This window comes from Juglans microcarpa x Juglans regia, chromosome 1D (assembly GCF_004785595.1).
Source record: "Juglans microcarpa x Juglans regia isolate MS1-56 chromosome 1D, Jm3101_v1.0, whole genome shotgun sequence".
Taxonomy (NCBI): Eukaryota; Viridiplantae; Streptophyta; class Magnoliopsida; order Fagales; family Juglandaceae; genus Juglans; species Juglans microcarpa x Juglans regia.
This window is the reverse complement of record NC_054594.1, coordinates 33337343-33352271: the sequence shown is the minus strand read 5'-3', so window position 1 is coordinate 33352271 and position 14929 is coordinate 33337343. Positions and strand designations below refer to the sequence as shown.

Genomic DNA, 14929 nt, shown 5'->3' with positions numbered 1-14929 from the left:
AAATTATGAGGGGTAGGGGTCAGCATATAGCAGAAGAGATTTTAGAAGTCTGGGGAAATTTCATGTTAAAAAGCTCTGGTTCGGTCTTAATGGTATTTGGCGTGAATAAGTTGTGCTGTTAATAGGTGTTGAGAACTTCAGATGGTGGCTCGAAATCACGGAAGGTTTCCACTAATACATTCTCTGCATTGTCGGACAAGAGATGAGGGTATGAACTATGAACTATGAACTATGGTTAACAATAACTAAAGAGAAGGTTGATCCCGCAATGGGGGTGAGATCTTAGGAGCTTCAGAAAAAAAAAAAAAAAAAAAAAAAAAGAAAGATGGTAGTGATAATCGGTTGGATTGTTTTGTTTAGACAGTTGTTACATAGAGGGTGTCACGTTACCTTCACACTGAAATCTCACTATCACTGTAGCGAGAAACACTACCTCGTCCTTGCGATTTGAGGTCGATATAGTAATGATGTAGCTGCTCGTTTTCCATCCCCCCCCTCTTTTTTTTTTTTTTTTTTTTTTTTTAATTATTTGTTCTGAGAAATTATAATTTCCTGAAAACTAGCATTTGTTTTTAAAGACAAGGTGCACTACTACCCTATAGCTACTGGCTGTTGGGTACCAGAACCTTCTTATTATAATTCTCCAATAGTTTTGGTGACTTCCTGGTAGATTATCATCAGAAGTACTTCTGATGTCCTAGTACTTCTGGTGCACGCTCCTGTCCTTGTAAACCATTCGCTCACTCTCTCATCAAGGAAAATAATTTTTTTTTATTATTATTTTTTTAAATGCTTCCGGAACAGAAACAGAAGGGAAAAAAAAGTCTGTCAATTACATTTTAGAAAATGGATGGTCATTCATCAATAATTATGCTCGAAAAGAAGGCAACGTCGTCCAGACCTGGAAGCATTTCCTACGGAAAATTTGAACAGTGAACATGCAAAATGGGTGACAATCTCCACGCCGAAAAACATGCTCAATTAAAACTGTATGCAACAACAGTACTTGCTCAATGCAAACTGCCGATGTTATTGTGACCGCGGGATTGGCTTGTCTCATTCCAAAGGACATGCTTTCTCAAATGCTTGCTGCTCTTTGCGACATAAATCAAACTCATTTGTGTTGTAATACATGCATCCAACATATGCATCCATCTCTTTTGTGCACCTCTGGTGAAGATCTTTCAGCCTGCAGGGCGGCCAAAAATCAGATCATTTGGAAATGATGCGCACGAATGATGAACCAAAAAGTCTAAAAAGGTTTCATACTAATGTTTTAACATATTTCTTCCCAGCAAATACTATAAATTATCAAGAACCATAAACAAATATTCAAATTCTCTTGGGGATTATGCAACCTGAACAAACTATGTAATTTTACCCATATGGATGTCTAAAAACAAACACGTAGTTACAGTACTAACAAATTATAGCCGAATATATACTAGGCTGAAAGAAGGCTCAGTACAAAGGTTGTCTCGTCCTTTATAATAAACAAGCATGAGGAAAAGAGGGAAACATTTTAACATGCTAGTCCAGCATACAAAAGAAGCTTGATGATGAATAGTTGGATAAATCATTTGTAGACATACCCTTCACGGGCATAGAGGAAAAACCAGGGAAGTGTCTGACTCCCTAAATTATGTTGCTTCAAGATTCAGAATTGAGCTTCATATGGTAAGCTATCAAATTATTTGATGAACTACAAAAGTAATTCACCCTCGTAAGCCTACAGATTACTTTATTGTATGTCACTGTCATAATAGTAAATGATCGAGTACCATTCGAGTAGGATGTGTGTGACACACGATAGATCAACCTCCTGGCCCATATGGATGAAAGTAATGCAAGCTTTTCAGTCAAAGGGGATTCTAACTTTCTTTTCCAATTTTTTTTTTCCATATTGTAATTTGGTGGGTGCACCGATGACATACACCATTCACCTGCTTGCGATGTTGGGGAGGGGAAATTTTCATTTTGCAACCCCAACTATGCATTTTTTTCAAATTAAATCACAAAAATCCAAAACCAATTGACAGCAAAAGGACCATTTTTTTTTTATAATTAATAAAAGGACCATTTTGTAACAGATCACTGAGGAAATACAATTAGTAGTAAGAATAACCTTGGCAACTGAGCATGGTTTCATTAAATTACAAAAGGAGCAAAGACAAAAAAGTTTCGCTGCTTCCAAGCTTGGTGTATCAACATACTACTTGTTGTGTGACCAACTTCAGTGGGGTGTTGGATGTATCAAAAAACAAACTTGCAAATATATCTTCAAGGCATAATGGATTAAAAAAGAACCCTAGAATCGTTGAAGTGGTTTTAAAACAGATTCAAATATCCAACAGCATAGATGAGATTTGATATTTTTTTTTCAAATGAAAGGCACCGAAGGCAAAATAAGTTTAAGATTTTCTTCAAGAGTTATGTAACAATTTATGTCACCAATTAATGCTGATAACAACCCACCCATGGGTAGCACAAGTGGCAAGGGCGAACTTGTGTGCATGAGCCCCATGTCATAGGTTTGATTCTCCCTGGGATCAAACTACGGTTTAAGTGGGATGCCATGGCGGTGGGTTGCTGTGCTAGTCTCCCTGGGGGTTAGGTTCCATGGGTGAGAATGAGCCTTATAAGAGTCAAGTGGTACAAACCTAAATATCGAAACGCAGTAAATGGTATATTAACAAAATATTTCTACTGCTTTAAAACAAGAATCCTCGCATTGAAATGTTGCCTAGACCAAAGAACTTCAACAGAAAGAAACAAAACAATTGCTAAAAGAAAATCCACATTCAGAGTTCAACTTAGAATGATATTTCAGCAGAGAAAACCCAATCTCCACTTAATTGCCACGAATCCCGAAGAAAGTCTAATAGTTTAACAAAGCTGAAACTCTCAAATATTTCTGGTCTTTCTAGTTTCTATTTTCTTTGATAGGTAATCGAAAAAACATCATTTCTTCTTTAACATTTTACTTCATCCTACAGTCTCAAATTTTAAAAATGTAACTACTCAATACGTGGATTTCCTTTCTTCTTTAACATTTACCCAGAGACCAAACAGAACACAAATTGAGATATAAAGGGACGCAAATCAAATCAAATCAAATGAAAAGAGTAAACAAAATCATAAGAGAGCATTACAGGCCAAGGACGCAGCGAGTGACTTGGTGGCCTTTGTCGAGGCATTTCTCGGGGTTAGGATCCTGCTTCTTGCACTTGAGGAAGGCCACGTTCTCCGCTTGGCATCTGAGCGATATGTGCTTGGATGACGATGTCAGAACTGCCGATGTCGGGATCGGATCTCCCGATGCATCAATTGCGCTCGCCATATCCTATTCCGATTAATCTGTAGGCATACTAGAAATCAAAGCCCTGACAAACAACTTACATTTCTGTTTGGCTATCGAGAAAAGAAAAGGAAAATCTAGGAATTTTTCGGAGTCTGAAACTGTCGTTTTACCTGTTAGTATGTCCTGAACGGGTTTTCTCTACTGAGAAACAACGCCGGGGAGGGAGGAAAAGGGAAGAAAAACGAGAGCTTTGGAATTAGAGGGCACTGTGTTGTGTGTCTGTGAGAGCCGAAAGAAGGTAGAATGTGCTAACGTGCACCCCGAGTCGATGGGTGTAAAAAAAACTGGTGAACCAATCCGGACCCGCGGGTTTGGTCCGGTATCAAGTTTAGTTTGATCCGATATTGATTTTATTTTTTTTAAAACTAAGTCAAAACTAATACAGTAATACTATATCACTATATATTATAATATATAACTATAGTTTATAATACAATTATAATAAATATTATAATATATTATCACTATAGTATTATATATTATATATTATATAATATATAATATAGCATATTAAAACCGAAAAACCAGACCGAAACCGATAAAACCTGAAGTATCGGTTTATGGGGATAACGGGTGCTGAATCGATTTTTAAAAATATAAAACCGGTGTTTCGGTCCCAAATTTTGTAAAAAATCGGACCAGTTACACCTCTAACCCTAAGTTGCACATGTAGTAATATTTATGAACTTTTGAGGCCATTTTTGTCATATTGTCCTTTTATTATTATTAGGGGTGATAAACGGTCCGGTCGGACCGACCGTTTCGGTCCGGACAAGACCGGACCAAGACTTAGACCGGTTCGGTCCGGTCCACATTTTAGAGGACCGAAAAGTTTCGGTACGGTCCACGGTCTAAGATTTTTTCGGACCGGACCGGACCGAATGAAAAAAAAAATTATATATATTTTATATATAATAATTATACAATTAACAATATAAAATTTTAAATATATTATTAATACTTGTTAATATTCTATAAATTAACAATATTTTATATATATCTTCATTTAACCTATCACTATTAACATTATAAAATTTTAAATATGTTATTAACACTTGTTAATATTCTATGAATTAACTAATATATAATATCAATTAGTTAATTATATAGTAATTATATAAATTAATAATATAATTTTCATCTAATTTATTATCATTGACCATATAAAATATTTTTTTTATTGAGTTTGTTACATAATCCACATTAATAAGTCATTTAATTTAATTTAGTATTTTAAATAATTTTTTTTATTAATTATTTAAAAAAAAAAAAAAATTAGGCCGGACAAACCGGACCGGACCGATAACAATTGGTCCAGTCCGGTCCCTTTGGGTGTTCGGTTCGATCCGGTCCAGAAAAATTATGGACTAAAAATATTCGGTCCATCGCCGGACCGGATCATTTGTAGCCCTAATTATTATTATTTTTTAAAATGTACCACTAACTGTTACTGCAAAGTTAGGCCCGATGATTATCTCATCTAGTCTCTACGGATGAGATAATTTTGTCTATTCAAATGGTTGATTTTATATCTTTACTTTATCTGTAAATTTTCAAACTCAACTCATTATTTTTTGAAATAAGCAGTAAAAAGAATTTCACACAATAAAAAAATTCTTTTGTGATTAAAATAAAATAATCAATAAGTCATTATTAGAATAATATATTTTCACCAAAAAAATTGATAATTTTGTGAGTATTGAATAGAAGTGCATTTTAGAGTTTTATTAGAAAGTTCGAAAATAATAAATTATTTAAAACAAATCTACAACATAATTCATATACTTATTTATTACAATCATTAAAATTATTATAATTTATAATTAGAATAAAAAATGACGAATTTCTTATATATAGAAAAATAAATAGATAAAAATATCTTTTACAAAAAAGAAATTATAAATTTAGGTCAACAGCTTCCCAATATATTTTGGGATTTAAATTATTTTTTAAAATGATAATATCTTAAGAATAATATCTTTTAAAAAAGAGAAATTAGTTTTTGGAATTATACAGTAATTTCAGCCAACAACTTCCCAATATATTTTGAAATTTAAATTTATTTATGATAGATTTTTTAATTACACATAAATATTATTTTTTGATTAATATATTCATAATTATTACTCAATCATTGGTGGGACCTACCCTTTTATCAAATAGTGTTTCTACACCCACACAAAAGGGATCCCGACTGGAATCCCGTTTAGTGTTTTCCTTTCTCTCTCTCTTTTTTTATGCAATTTTTTTTATCATTTTTAAATATATTTTTAAAAAAATTCACAACATCAATAAAAAATACTTATTTAATCATTAAGTAAAAAAGAAACCAGTCAGGATCCCAGTTGGTAATACCCAGTTGTGGTTTTAGTATTTTCCTTTATCAAATCCTAAAAAGTTAAAACTATCTCATCTCATCTCACTATTCAAACATACATTTTTTTTACAAACTATCTTATCTCATCTTAATTAAAAAAATCTCACTACTATTTAAAATATCTCATATCATCTCAACTGAATTATGTATCCAAATCGGGCCTTAATTTTGAATTTTTGGTGCCGAAATGTTAATCGGTTCACTTTAAGATTTTTTTTTCCTAACAATTAAACTTTATTCAAATTGAAACCATCAAATAAAGGTGTAACCGGTTCAATTTTGGATATATTTTAGAATTGAACCAGTATACACTGATTTTGAGATTTGAATAATAGATATCGATACCGCAACGGTTACACTCCTAAACCGGTACTTCCGATTTTACCGATTTCAGTCTGGCTTTTCCGATTTTAGTATAATATTACTGGATTTATGTAGTTAGTATAACTATATTAGTGATATATAGGGGATTATATAGTGATATAATACTAGTAGTTATACTTATCAAAAAAATATTAGTAGTTATACTAATACTATAGTGATTTATATAGTTATTTATATATAGTGGATTACTAACAATATTAGTATTAGTGTATATATATATATATATATAATAGTATCATATAGTGATATAGTATTTGATTATGTATGTTAGTAATAATATGTTAGTGTCTAATTTTTTTATATATTTGATTATATATATTAGTGATAATATGCTTGGTTACATATATGTTAGTGATAACATGATGTTACATATTCTTTTTATATGTGTACATAATCAAATGTACATATATGTATTTATCCTTAATATATATTTATAGTTTATATTAATAACATATGATCAATTATACATGTTTAAGATTAAAATTTTATGTTATATTAATTTATTTTATAAAATTAATTTTTTTAATAATAATGTTATATCAAATGTTATACTAAGAAGCAGAAAACAAATGTTATACTAAGATTTATAAGATTAATTGAATGGTATATAAAATGTTATATTAATTTTATATTATTAGATTATTATTATACTTGAATAATAGTATTTTTTTTAATGTTCTATTAATTAACAATTTATCATATAATATAAAAAAGATTTTATATAATATAAAAATTGAAATATATATATGAATCAGTCTGGTCCATTGTTAGAAAAAAAGAAAATTGAAACCGACCCGGTTTTGATTGGTTTTGAAAAAAATAAAATCGGTACCAGACCAAACCAGTTTTGAACCCCATTGGTTTGGTCCGATTCTTCGATGAGCCTGTTCTTTTTTTCACTCCTACCACCAAATACAAAATACAATGAAAGTCATCTGTCAAACCATTGATGTACAAGCCAATACAACTTAATTAAGGCACAACATCTAATAGAACCCAATTAAAAATAACATACGGACAAGTGTTCCACCATTTAAGGGTATCGATGATGTTACGAGCATATCGCGCTAACATAAATGCAGCTTCATTATCATATTATCCTACACATGAAATTGCAAATTCAGGAAAAAGATAGAAAATACTCTATATTTCTATAATTAAAGGCCCATATGGTGAGAAAGATACATTTCCAGATTTAATAACTTCAACATTCCATGAGTCACCTTCTGTGATTAAGCTACAAAAACCCATGCCTAACACCACTTTCAAACCACTCAATGCTGCCAAAGATTCAATCACATCCACCTCATAGACACCCACTTCCTTTCTATTTAGAGCAAACAACACCCTTCTAGCATCATTTCTAAGAATAATACCAACCCCAGTAGTAGCCTCATCCTTAAACAAAACCTTATCAAAATTCACTTTGGCCTTATCATGAGGAGGGGGTTCTACAATAGTACTTTCTAATCTGCTCAGCTGTATAAGATTGAAAAATATTTCTAATCAAATCTTCATTCCACGTTTTGGAAAAAAAGTTAAATAACATATTAACAGTGACATTCAAGAGTAATAGTTGAGAAGACTGAGAACTAAAAGGATCCAAACTTGCTAAAACTCAACGATCTGTCAATACATTAATGTTTTCCCTAGTCCCAACTCGCCATTTACATCATTTGAATAAGATAATCTTTCGTTGTGAAAATGCTTCTCCAAATGTAAGAGAGGTGATATCCAAGTTGTGACTGTAAAAAAGTTGTTTTGAGAAAATGTTTAGCTTTAAAAACCCTGAACAATAAAGAATCAGAATTATGTAATAATCCACAGCCTTGTTTTAGTAAGCAAGGACAAATTAACAGTTTCCAAGTTACAAAAACTCATACCACCAATCAACTTAGAGTTACATTTGTTTCCAACTAACCCAATGAACTTTACGCTTAGACCCACGTTGTCCCCACCAAAATCTAGCAAACATACTTTCCAATTTCCTGCAAAAAGACTTTGGTAGTTGAAAACAACTCATGGTGTATGTAGGCAATGCTTGCGCCACTACCTTAATGAGAATTTCACGACTAGCTTGTGATAGAAGTTTCTCATTCCACTGTTATAATTTGTTCCAAACTCTTGATTTTAGATCCTAGCAAGAAAAAATAGATGATATAGGCACACCATTAAGGAGTATTTGATAAAAAACTGAAGATAGACATGATAGAATAAAATAAACAAACTTAGAATCCAAACCCAACCGAAGCATCACATTTTCAATAAATTTCCATTCTATCCTATCATAAGCTTTACTCATATCCAGTTTAATAGACATAACACCTGTTTTACCCCTCATTTTTCTTAGGGAATGGACAATCTCATAAGCAAGAAAAATATTATCCATGATAAGTCGCCCCGAGACAAAAACACATTGAGTAGGGGAAATAACTTGGGATAAAATAATTTTCAACTTATTAGCAATCATCTTCGCCATTATCTTGTAAACCACATTACACAAACTAATATGTCTGAAATCTTAAATTTTTTTAGATGTTCTCTTCTTCTGGATAAGGATTGAATAAGTTGTGTTAAAAGCATGTGGAATGCGACCTTGATTCAAATGTTCTAGCCAAATTAGTCATCAAAACCATCCAAATAAGATGGTTTTAGATGAAAGTTGAAAGTTGAATAAAATATTGTTAGAATATTATTTTTTAATATTATTATTATTTTGAGATTTGAAAAAGTTAAATTTTTTTATTATATTTTGTGTGAAAATTTAAAAAGGTTGTAATAATAAAATAAGATGAGATGAAAATGTTTCTGTATACAAACAGGACCTAAGTCTTCTTATTCTTCTTGGAGTTGAACTTGGAGACAAGGAGTTTGAGCTTGATGGAGAAGTTGGAGATGATTGTGAATTAGCAATAGAAGATATATCTTGCAGAGCTTCAATAACATCTTTAACTTTATCTTATTGATTCTCAAATAAATTGCCGTATATAACACTTCACCCCAAAAGGATTTAGGTAACCTCTTCTTATGAAGTATAGACTTTGCTATCTTAACAATGATTTTATTTTTTCTTTTTGCTACTCCGTTTTATTGTGGAGTGTATCCAACCGTTAATTACTTCTCCATGCCAATATCTTCACAAAACTTTCAAAATTCAAGGGAGTTGTACTCACCACCTCTATCACTTCTCAACACTTTCATAAAGCACTTTTTCTCTCAACATACTTTTTGGTTTTTTTGAAAATGGAGAAAACATCCGACTTTTGCTTCAAGAAATACACTCACGTCATTCTTGTAAAATCATCAATAAAAATTATAAAATATTTGTTACCTCCATGAGTTGGTGTTGACATAGGCCTACACACATCAGTATGGACAAGCTCCAATGATGCTTTAGTTCTCCATGCTTTCTCCTTGCGAAGTAACTCTTCGTGGTGCTTGCCAAGTGCATAACCCTCACAAACCTCTTGCACTTCTTGTATAGTTGGCAACCTATACACCATGTTCTTTTATTAGAGAGTCCTCAAATTTTGAAAATTAAGTGCCGAAGTCTTATATGCCAAAGCCATGACTATTCAACCACATCCATCTTTAAAGTCATATTATTGGAATACGGGAAAGTAAAAGAAAGTTTCTATTATTCTCAATCTTGATTGTTGTCACAACTTGTTTTCTCTCCCATTTGTCATAAATCTTGCAAAAACCTCATTTAGAGTGAAGAGAGTATCTATGCTCTATAAGTTGCCCGACACTTAATAAGTTTTGCTCCAAATCTGAAACTAACAATACATCCCGAATGTACTTGGTGCCCTTCTTTGTCTCTATAGCAATTATATATTTTCCCTTTGCTTGAATTAAGGAACCATTTTCCATCTTGACTTGAAAATTTAAGGAAATATCAACCTCAACAAAAATATTTTCACCGACGGTCACGTGATTGCTACACCCACTATCAAGAAACCACACATCATTATTTTGCTCGGATGCCGCTTGACAAGCATAGAATAAGTTTGCTTCACCTTCTTGCTCTTCGGAAAAATTATTTGCTCATTATTTTTTAACCGAAAATATTTTTTAATATGTCAAAAATTTTTACAATTGTAACATTGTGGTTTATCCCGGAACTAACAATCTTTATCAACATGACTACTTCTTTTACAAATTCCACATTTTTGTTGAAAGGACTAGACATTTCCACTTCTCGCAAAATTATTCATTTCTCTTCTTCTTCCATTCTTCATCTTCCTCTTCCATGTCTTCCACCTCTAGAGGACTCACTTTTAATTGTTTTTTGAATTTTTGAATTAATATTAAGCTTAGATTGGAAGACACTTTCAACTGATTTTTCGTAACGCCTACTCAACCTTTGCCCAGTTTAATTGAATCCATCAACTCTTCAATACTCAACTTGTCAATTCCTTTAGTTTCTTCAATAACGACAACAATGGAATCAAATTTCTCTGGCTAATTAATTAATATTACTCAACAATTATTTGATCTGAAATATTTTCTCCGTACGTCTTCATTTGATTCACAACTTCCTTAAGTTAAAAAAAAAAAAATACTATTTCAACAACTTCATTTCTTTCATCCTCATATTTTCAAACCTCATATTTTCAAAGTCTCTTCTTAAGAATTGAAATTTTATAATTCTTACCTTCAATGTATCTCTCCAAGCATCCTTTCCTTTGATTGCATTGATAATCATTGGGAAAATTGTGTTGGCAACACTTTGTTGAATTAAGGTTAAAGCTTTTGCATCTTTCTTTCTATGCTTATTCAATTGTTGTTTTTGAGCATCCGTCAATGTTGTGGCATCTAACAGTTCTTCATATCCATCATCTACATATTCCAAAAAATAATATGAAAGAAAAATAGTTATTATCTTCACATAACAAAAATCATAATTTTCTCCAACGAAAAGAGGAAATGATGGTTGTTGGGCTCCCATTTTTTGATTACTTGTACTTGCCATTGTTGTTATCTTCTTCAGACTGGACTTGTTTTCCCGCTATAAATCTTCATGTCGAGCCACTTCTTGATTCGAACCTTACTCTTAATACCGCTATCTTGGCATATGAAATGAGATAAATAGATTTTTGTTTAAGGGAAATTTTTGTCTAATACATGGAATATGTACTATTCTTTATACAATTTTTTTATTTGAATCTTACCTCAAAATGACTCCATAAAAATATTACATTTAACGTAGTAAATGTTTCAATTATAAGAAATTTGTTTCTATAATCTTAAGATATGTAAATTTGGCGCATATTTATAAACAATTGGGGTAAATTTACGACCCACTTGAAAAACTTACTTTTTATGATAGTTACATTTTTTTAAAAGAAAGTGCACAAGACTGAAATACTTTGAACTAGATCTAACATTACTCTTACAATAACATTATTTTAAGGCTTCTATACCACACACCATTCACATGACATAATTTACTTTAGAAGATGATTTTTAAAATTTGAATTATATAAATCAAATTATGCCATGTGGATGATGTATCGTGTAGAGACCTTAAAATAATGTTTCTATTGCTCTTAACTGTAATATATTTTCATTTTGTTTCATTGTCTAACTTGATGGTTAAAAAACTTGATAAAGTTAAACAAAATTTATCTATTTATTTTTTATTTCCATAAATTTTCAGAGCGATAGTACAAGTATCAAAGTGTAAACCAGGCGCATCCCTTTAATTTCACGTTCTAGGTTTTTTTTGAAGTTTCTTTCCCCTTCTATCTTCCAAAGGTAAGGTTTTTGGCATAAGAATTCAAGGTAGGTTTGAAATTTTCCATTCATTTTCCTCTTCTTTGCATTATTGTTTTCTTTGTTTATGTTTAGGTCTTGTTGTCATGGTTTTCCTTTTTTAATCAAAATTGACAAAAAGAAAGAGCAATATATAGAAATCAAAGAAATAAAAAAGGAAGAGCAATATATAGAAATCAAAAAGTTACTTATAAGGACTGTTTTCAAGTTAAAATTTATTTTGATTTAAATTTCAAGGAAAGAGAATGCTTCAAGTCTAGTGGTTAATTGCTAGTGGCTTTGGGTAATCGGTGTCAATCGGAGTAGCAGTATACTGGACTCTCGTCTCTGGTATAGTGCTATATATCTTATTTTTTTCAATCCTCCCAACCTAAATAGGCTGTCCATAGGAGCATTTTGTCGAATGGAGGAAGTCCATGTGGACTCTCATCCTGAATCAACTGACTGACTTGGACGACATTAAAATAATTTCATTGTCATGAAGGGACCATAGGCTCAAGATCAGTGTGATCACCACTTTAATTTTGCCCCTATGTCGCGTACTCATGTTAAGGGTCTGGGCTCCTTGCAAAGAGAAATGCCTACAAAAGGTTTCTCCACATATGGCATTCTCATTTTGTTCCAATCCTTGTTGTTTAATCACTTTCCACACCTTACGGAAGGGCTCAAACTTTTACAATCGTCTTACGCTTCATTCCAAGTAACCCCATTGTCTCAGGCTGTAAAGTTCTGATGAAATGAATTCAACTAACATTTTATTGAATTGCTCATGTTGCTTTGGAGGGACCAAGAACATCAGATGGGGGCTTCCCCATATCTTATACATGCTTAAATCTTTCGGGATTATAATTTTTTATTCATTGAAATGATATTTTATCTTTCTTTTTCATTTATTAAATTTACTATTAAGGGCACAACGTGCACTATACGCGTGCCCAGTTGGAAAAATAAATAAATAAAATTGGTAGTAAATGATAAATGAAAAGGTTAGTAGAAAATTTCAAACAAATTTAAAACATGTCATAAAGTTACAAAAGTTAAAGTAAACCTTTAAAAAGTTAACAGAAGTCATAAATTTATACAAGTCAATGTTCTATTTAGGCATATAATTATAACACTGGAAAGTTTCATAACAACAGATTCCGAAACTTTATGTCGTTGTTTCACTGACGAGGCAAATGAAGAGGACGATCAATTTGTTTTGACGCATTTGTCCAAATTGATTTATTTCTACGCCAAGATAGATGATCCATTCTTTTTTTGAAACTTTAGTTGTAATATTTTGTAGATATGGTAGATGATCCTATATAAAATAATGAAAAGATATAAAGAAGTAAAGCGTTAAATGAAGTAGATTTTTCTCAATTAATTAAATGGAGTTAATAAAGTTTTTATAAATAGATTTAAGAATATATATTTTCTAATTTTGTAATTTTTCTCTTTTTTATTAGTGTTTAGACCAAAGTTTTGAATATCGTTTTGGTCAAGGCATTGAAATGAAATATTTCGATACCGATATCGTTTCATGTACCATTTTGAAATAGTTTACACATAAATAAAGGATATATACATATACATGCATAAACTACAAAAGATAAAATTGTTATTCATTTTGTGGTTCATTTTTCTATTTTATGTTTTTTTCTTCTTTGCACCCAACGCGTAGACTAGTCCCTCTCAATCTCTCTACCCCATATGAAGTGTTGAGGCCAAAAATCGAAGAAGAAACAAAAAGAAGTAACTAAAAATACGTACCGATCAAAATGAGACGAAATTCTCATTTCGGCTGAAATTCGATATCTCGGTTGGTACCAGCTGAAACACATTGGTATGACTGAAATTTGTATAGGTACGAAATAAGGGTCTTCTCTATACCAGCTACCCAGCTGGTATGACATATTTCGACCGTATCGACCTGTACGAAATAAAACTCAAAAGTTTGTTTAGATATTTTAGATAGTATAATTTAAATATAAAAGAATGTACGTATTACTAAATTATTATATTATAATATAATTAATGTGAAAAGTTTTATTCAGTAATTAGTTTACCTGGCCTGTATGTTCTGTGAGATCAATGGCTGTACAACTCATTATTTCTTTTACGATTAATCCAAAAACGACATCTGCTATACATCCACACTACCATCATCTACTTCCAAATAAGCTTGAAAATTAAAATTAATAAAATGATTGTTATTGATAAATATTTAGTATTTTCAATTATGATGTAAAAATTTATAATTTAAAATTACGAATTAAGGCCCGATTTGGATACCAAGATGAGATACAAAGTATGACGTGAGGATTTATAATTTAAAATTACGAATTAAGGCCCGGTTTGGATACCCATATGAGATACAAACTATCTCATCTGGATTGTACGGCAAGTCTCATTTGGGTATCCAAACGGCTAATGAGATGTTTTTATTCAATCTGTACATTTTCAGCCTTCATTTGTTTTTTGAAATTAATAACTGATATAAATAGTAAAAAGTCATGTGAACAGTGCAAAAATTGTTATAAATTGTACAATAAATAGTATAAAATTGACATAACAAGCAAAATGAACAGTACAAAATTGACATAAACAATGCAAAACTGACATAAACAGTGTAAGGAACAGTACAAAACTAACATAAACAATACAATAAATAGTACAAAACTGACATAAACAGTTAAAAGTTACTTAAATAGTGAACTTTTTCTTTTTTTCTCATCCCATTTAAAGATCATTCTTCCTCTATGTTCACGCCTCTTCCTTTCTGTCGAAACTAACAATTTTAATTTTTGGTGGAAATCTAAAGTAATTTCAATTAAAAAAAAATATTTTGAGATATAAATATATTTATGGTTTATTTTTTAATTAATTATAAATACTACTTTTTATTAATATATTTATAACTATTATTTAATAATTATAAAATGATTTTCAATCATTAGTGGGACCCATACCTTTCTCAACTCCCAAAAAGTAAAAATTATCTAATCTTATCTCATTATCTAAACACATTTTTTTACAAATAATCT

General features: G+C 31.1%; 1 protein-coding gene across 1 annotated transcript; it reads right to left on the bottom strand.

Moving 5' to 3' along the window:
- Positions 1 to 809: 809 nt before the first annotated feature.
- Positions 810 to 3625, bottom strand: LOC121242422 (NADH dehydrogenase [ubiquinone] 1 alpha subcomplex subunit 8-B-like). The gene is made up of 3 exons (XM_041140286.1): positions 3472 to 3625; positions 3153 to 3357; positions 810 to 1189 (listed from the first exon to the last, which is right to left on the bottom strand). The coding sequence occupies exons 2-3, from the start codon at positions 3338 to 3340 to the stop codon at positions 1057 to 1059; spliced, it is 321 nt and encodes a 106-aa protein (XP_040996220.1). The 5' UTR covers positions 3341 to 3357; positions 3472 to 3625; the 3' UTR covers positions 810 to 1056.
- Positions 3626 to 14929: the final 11304 nt, after the last annotated feature.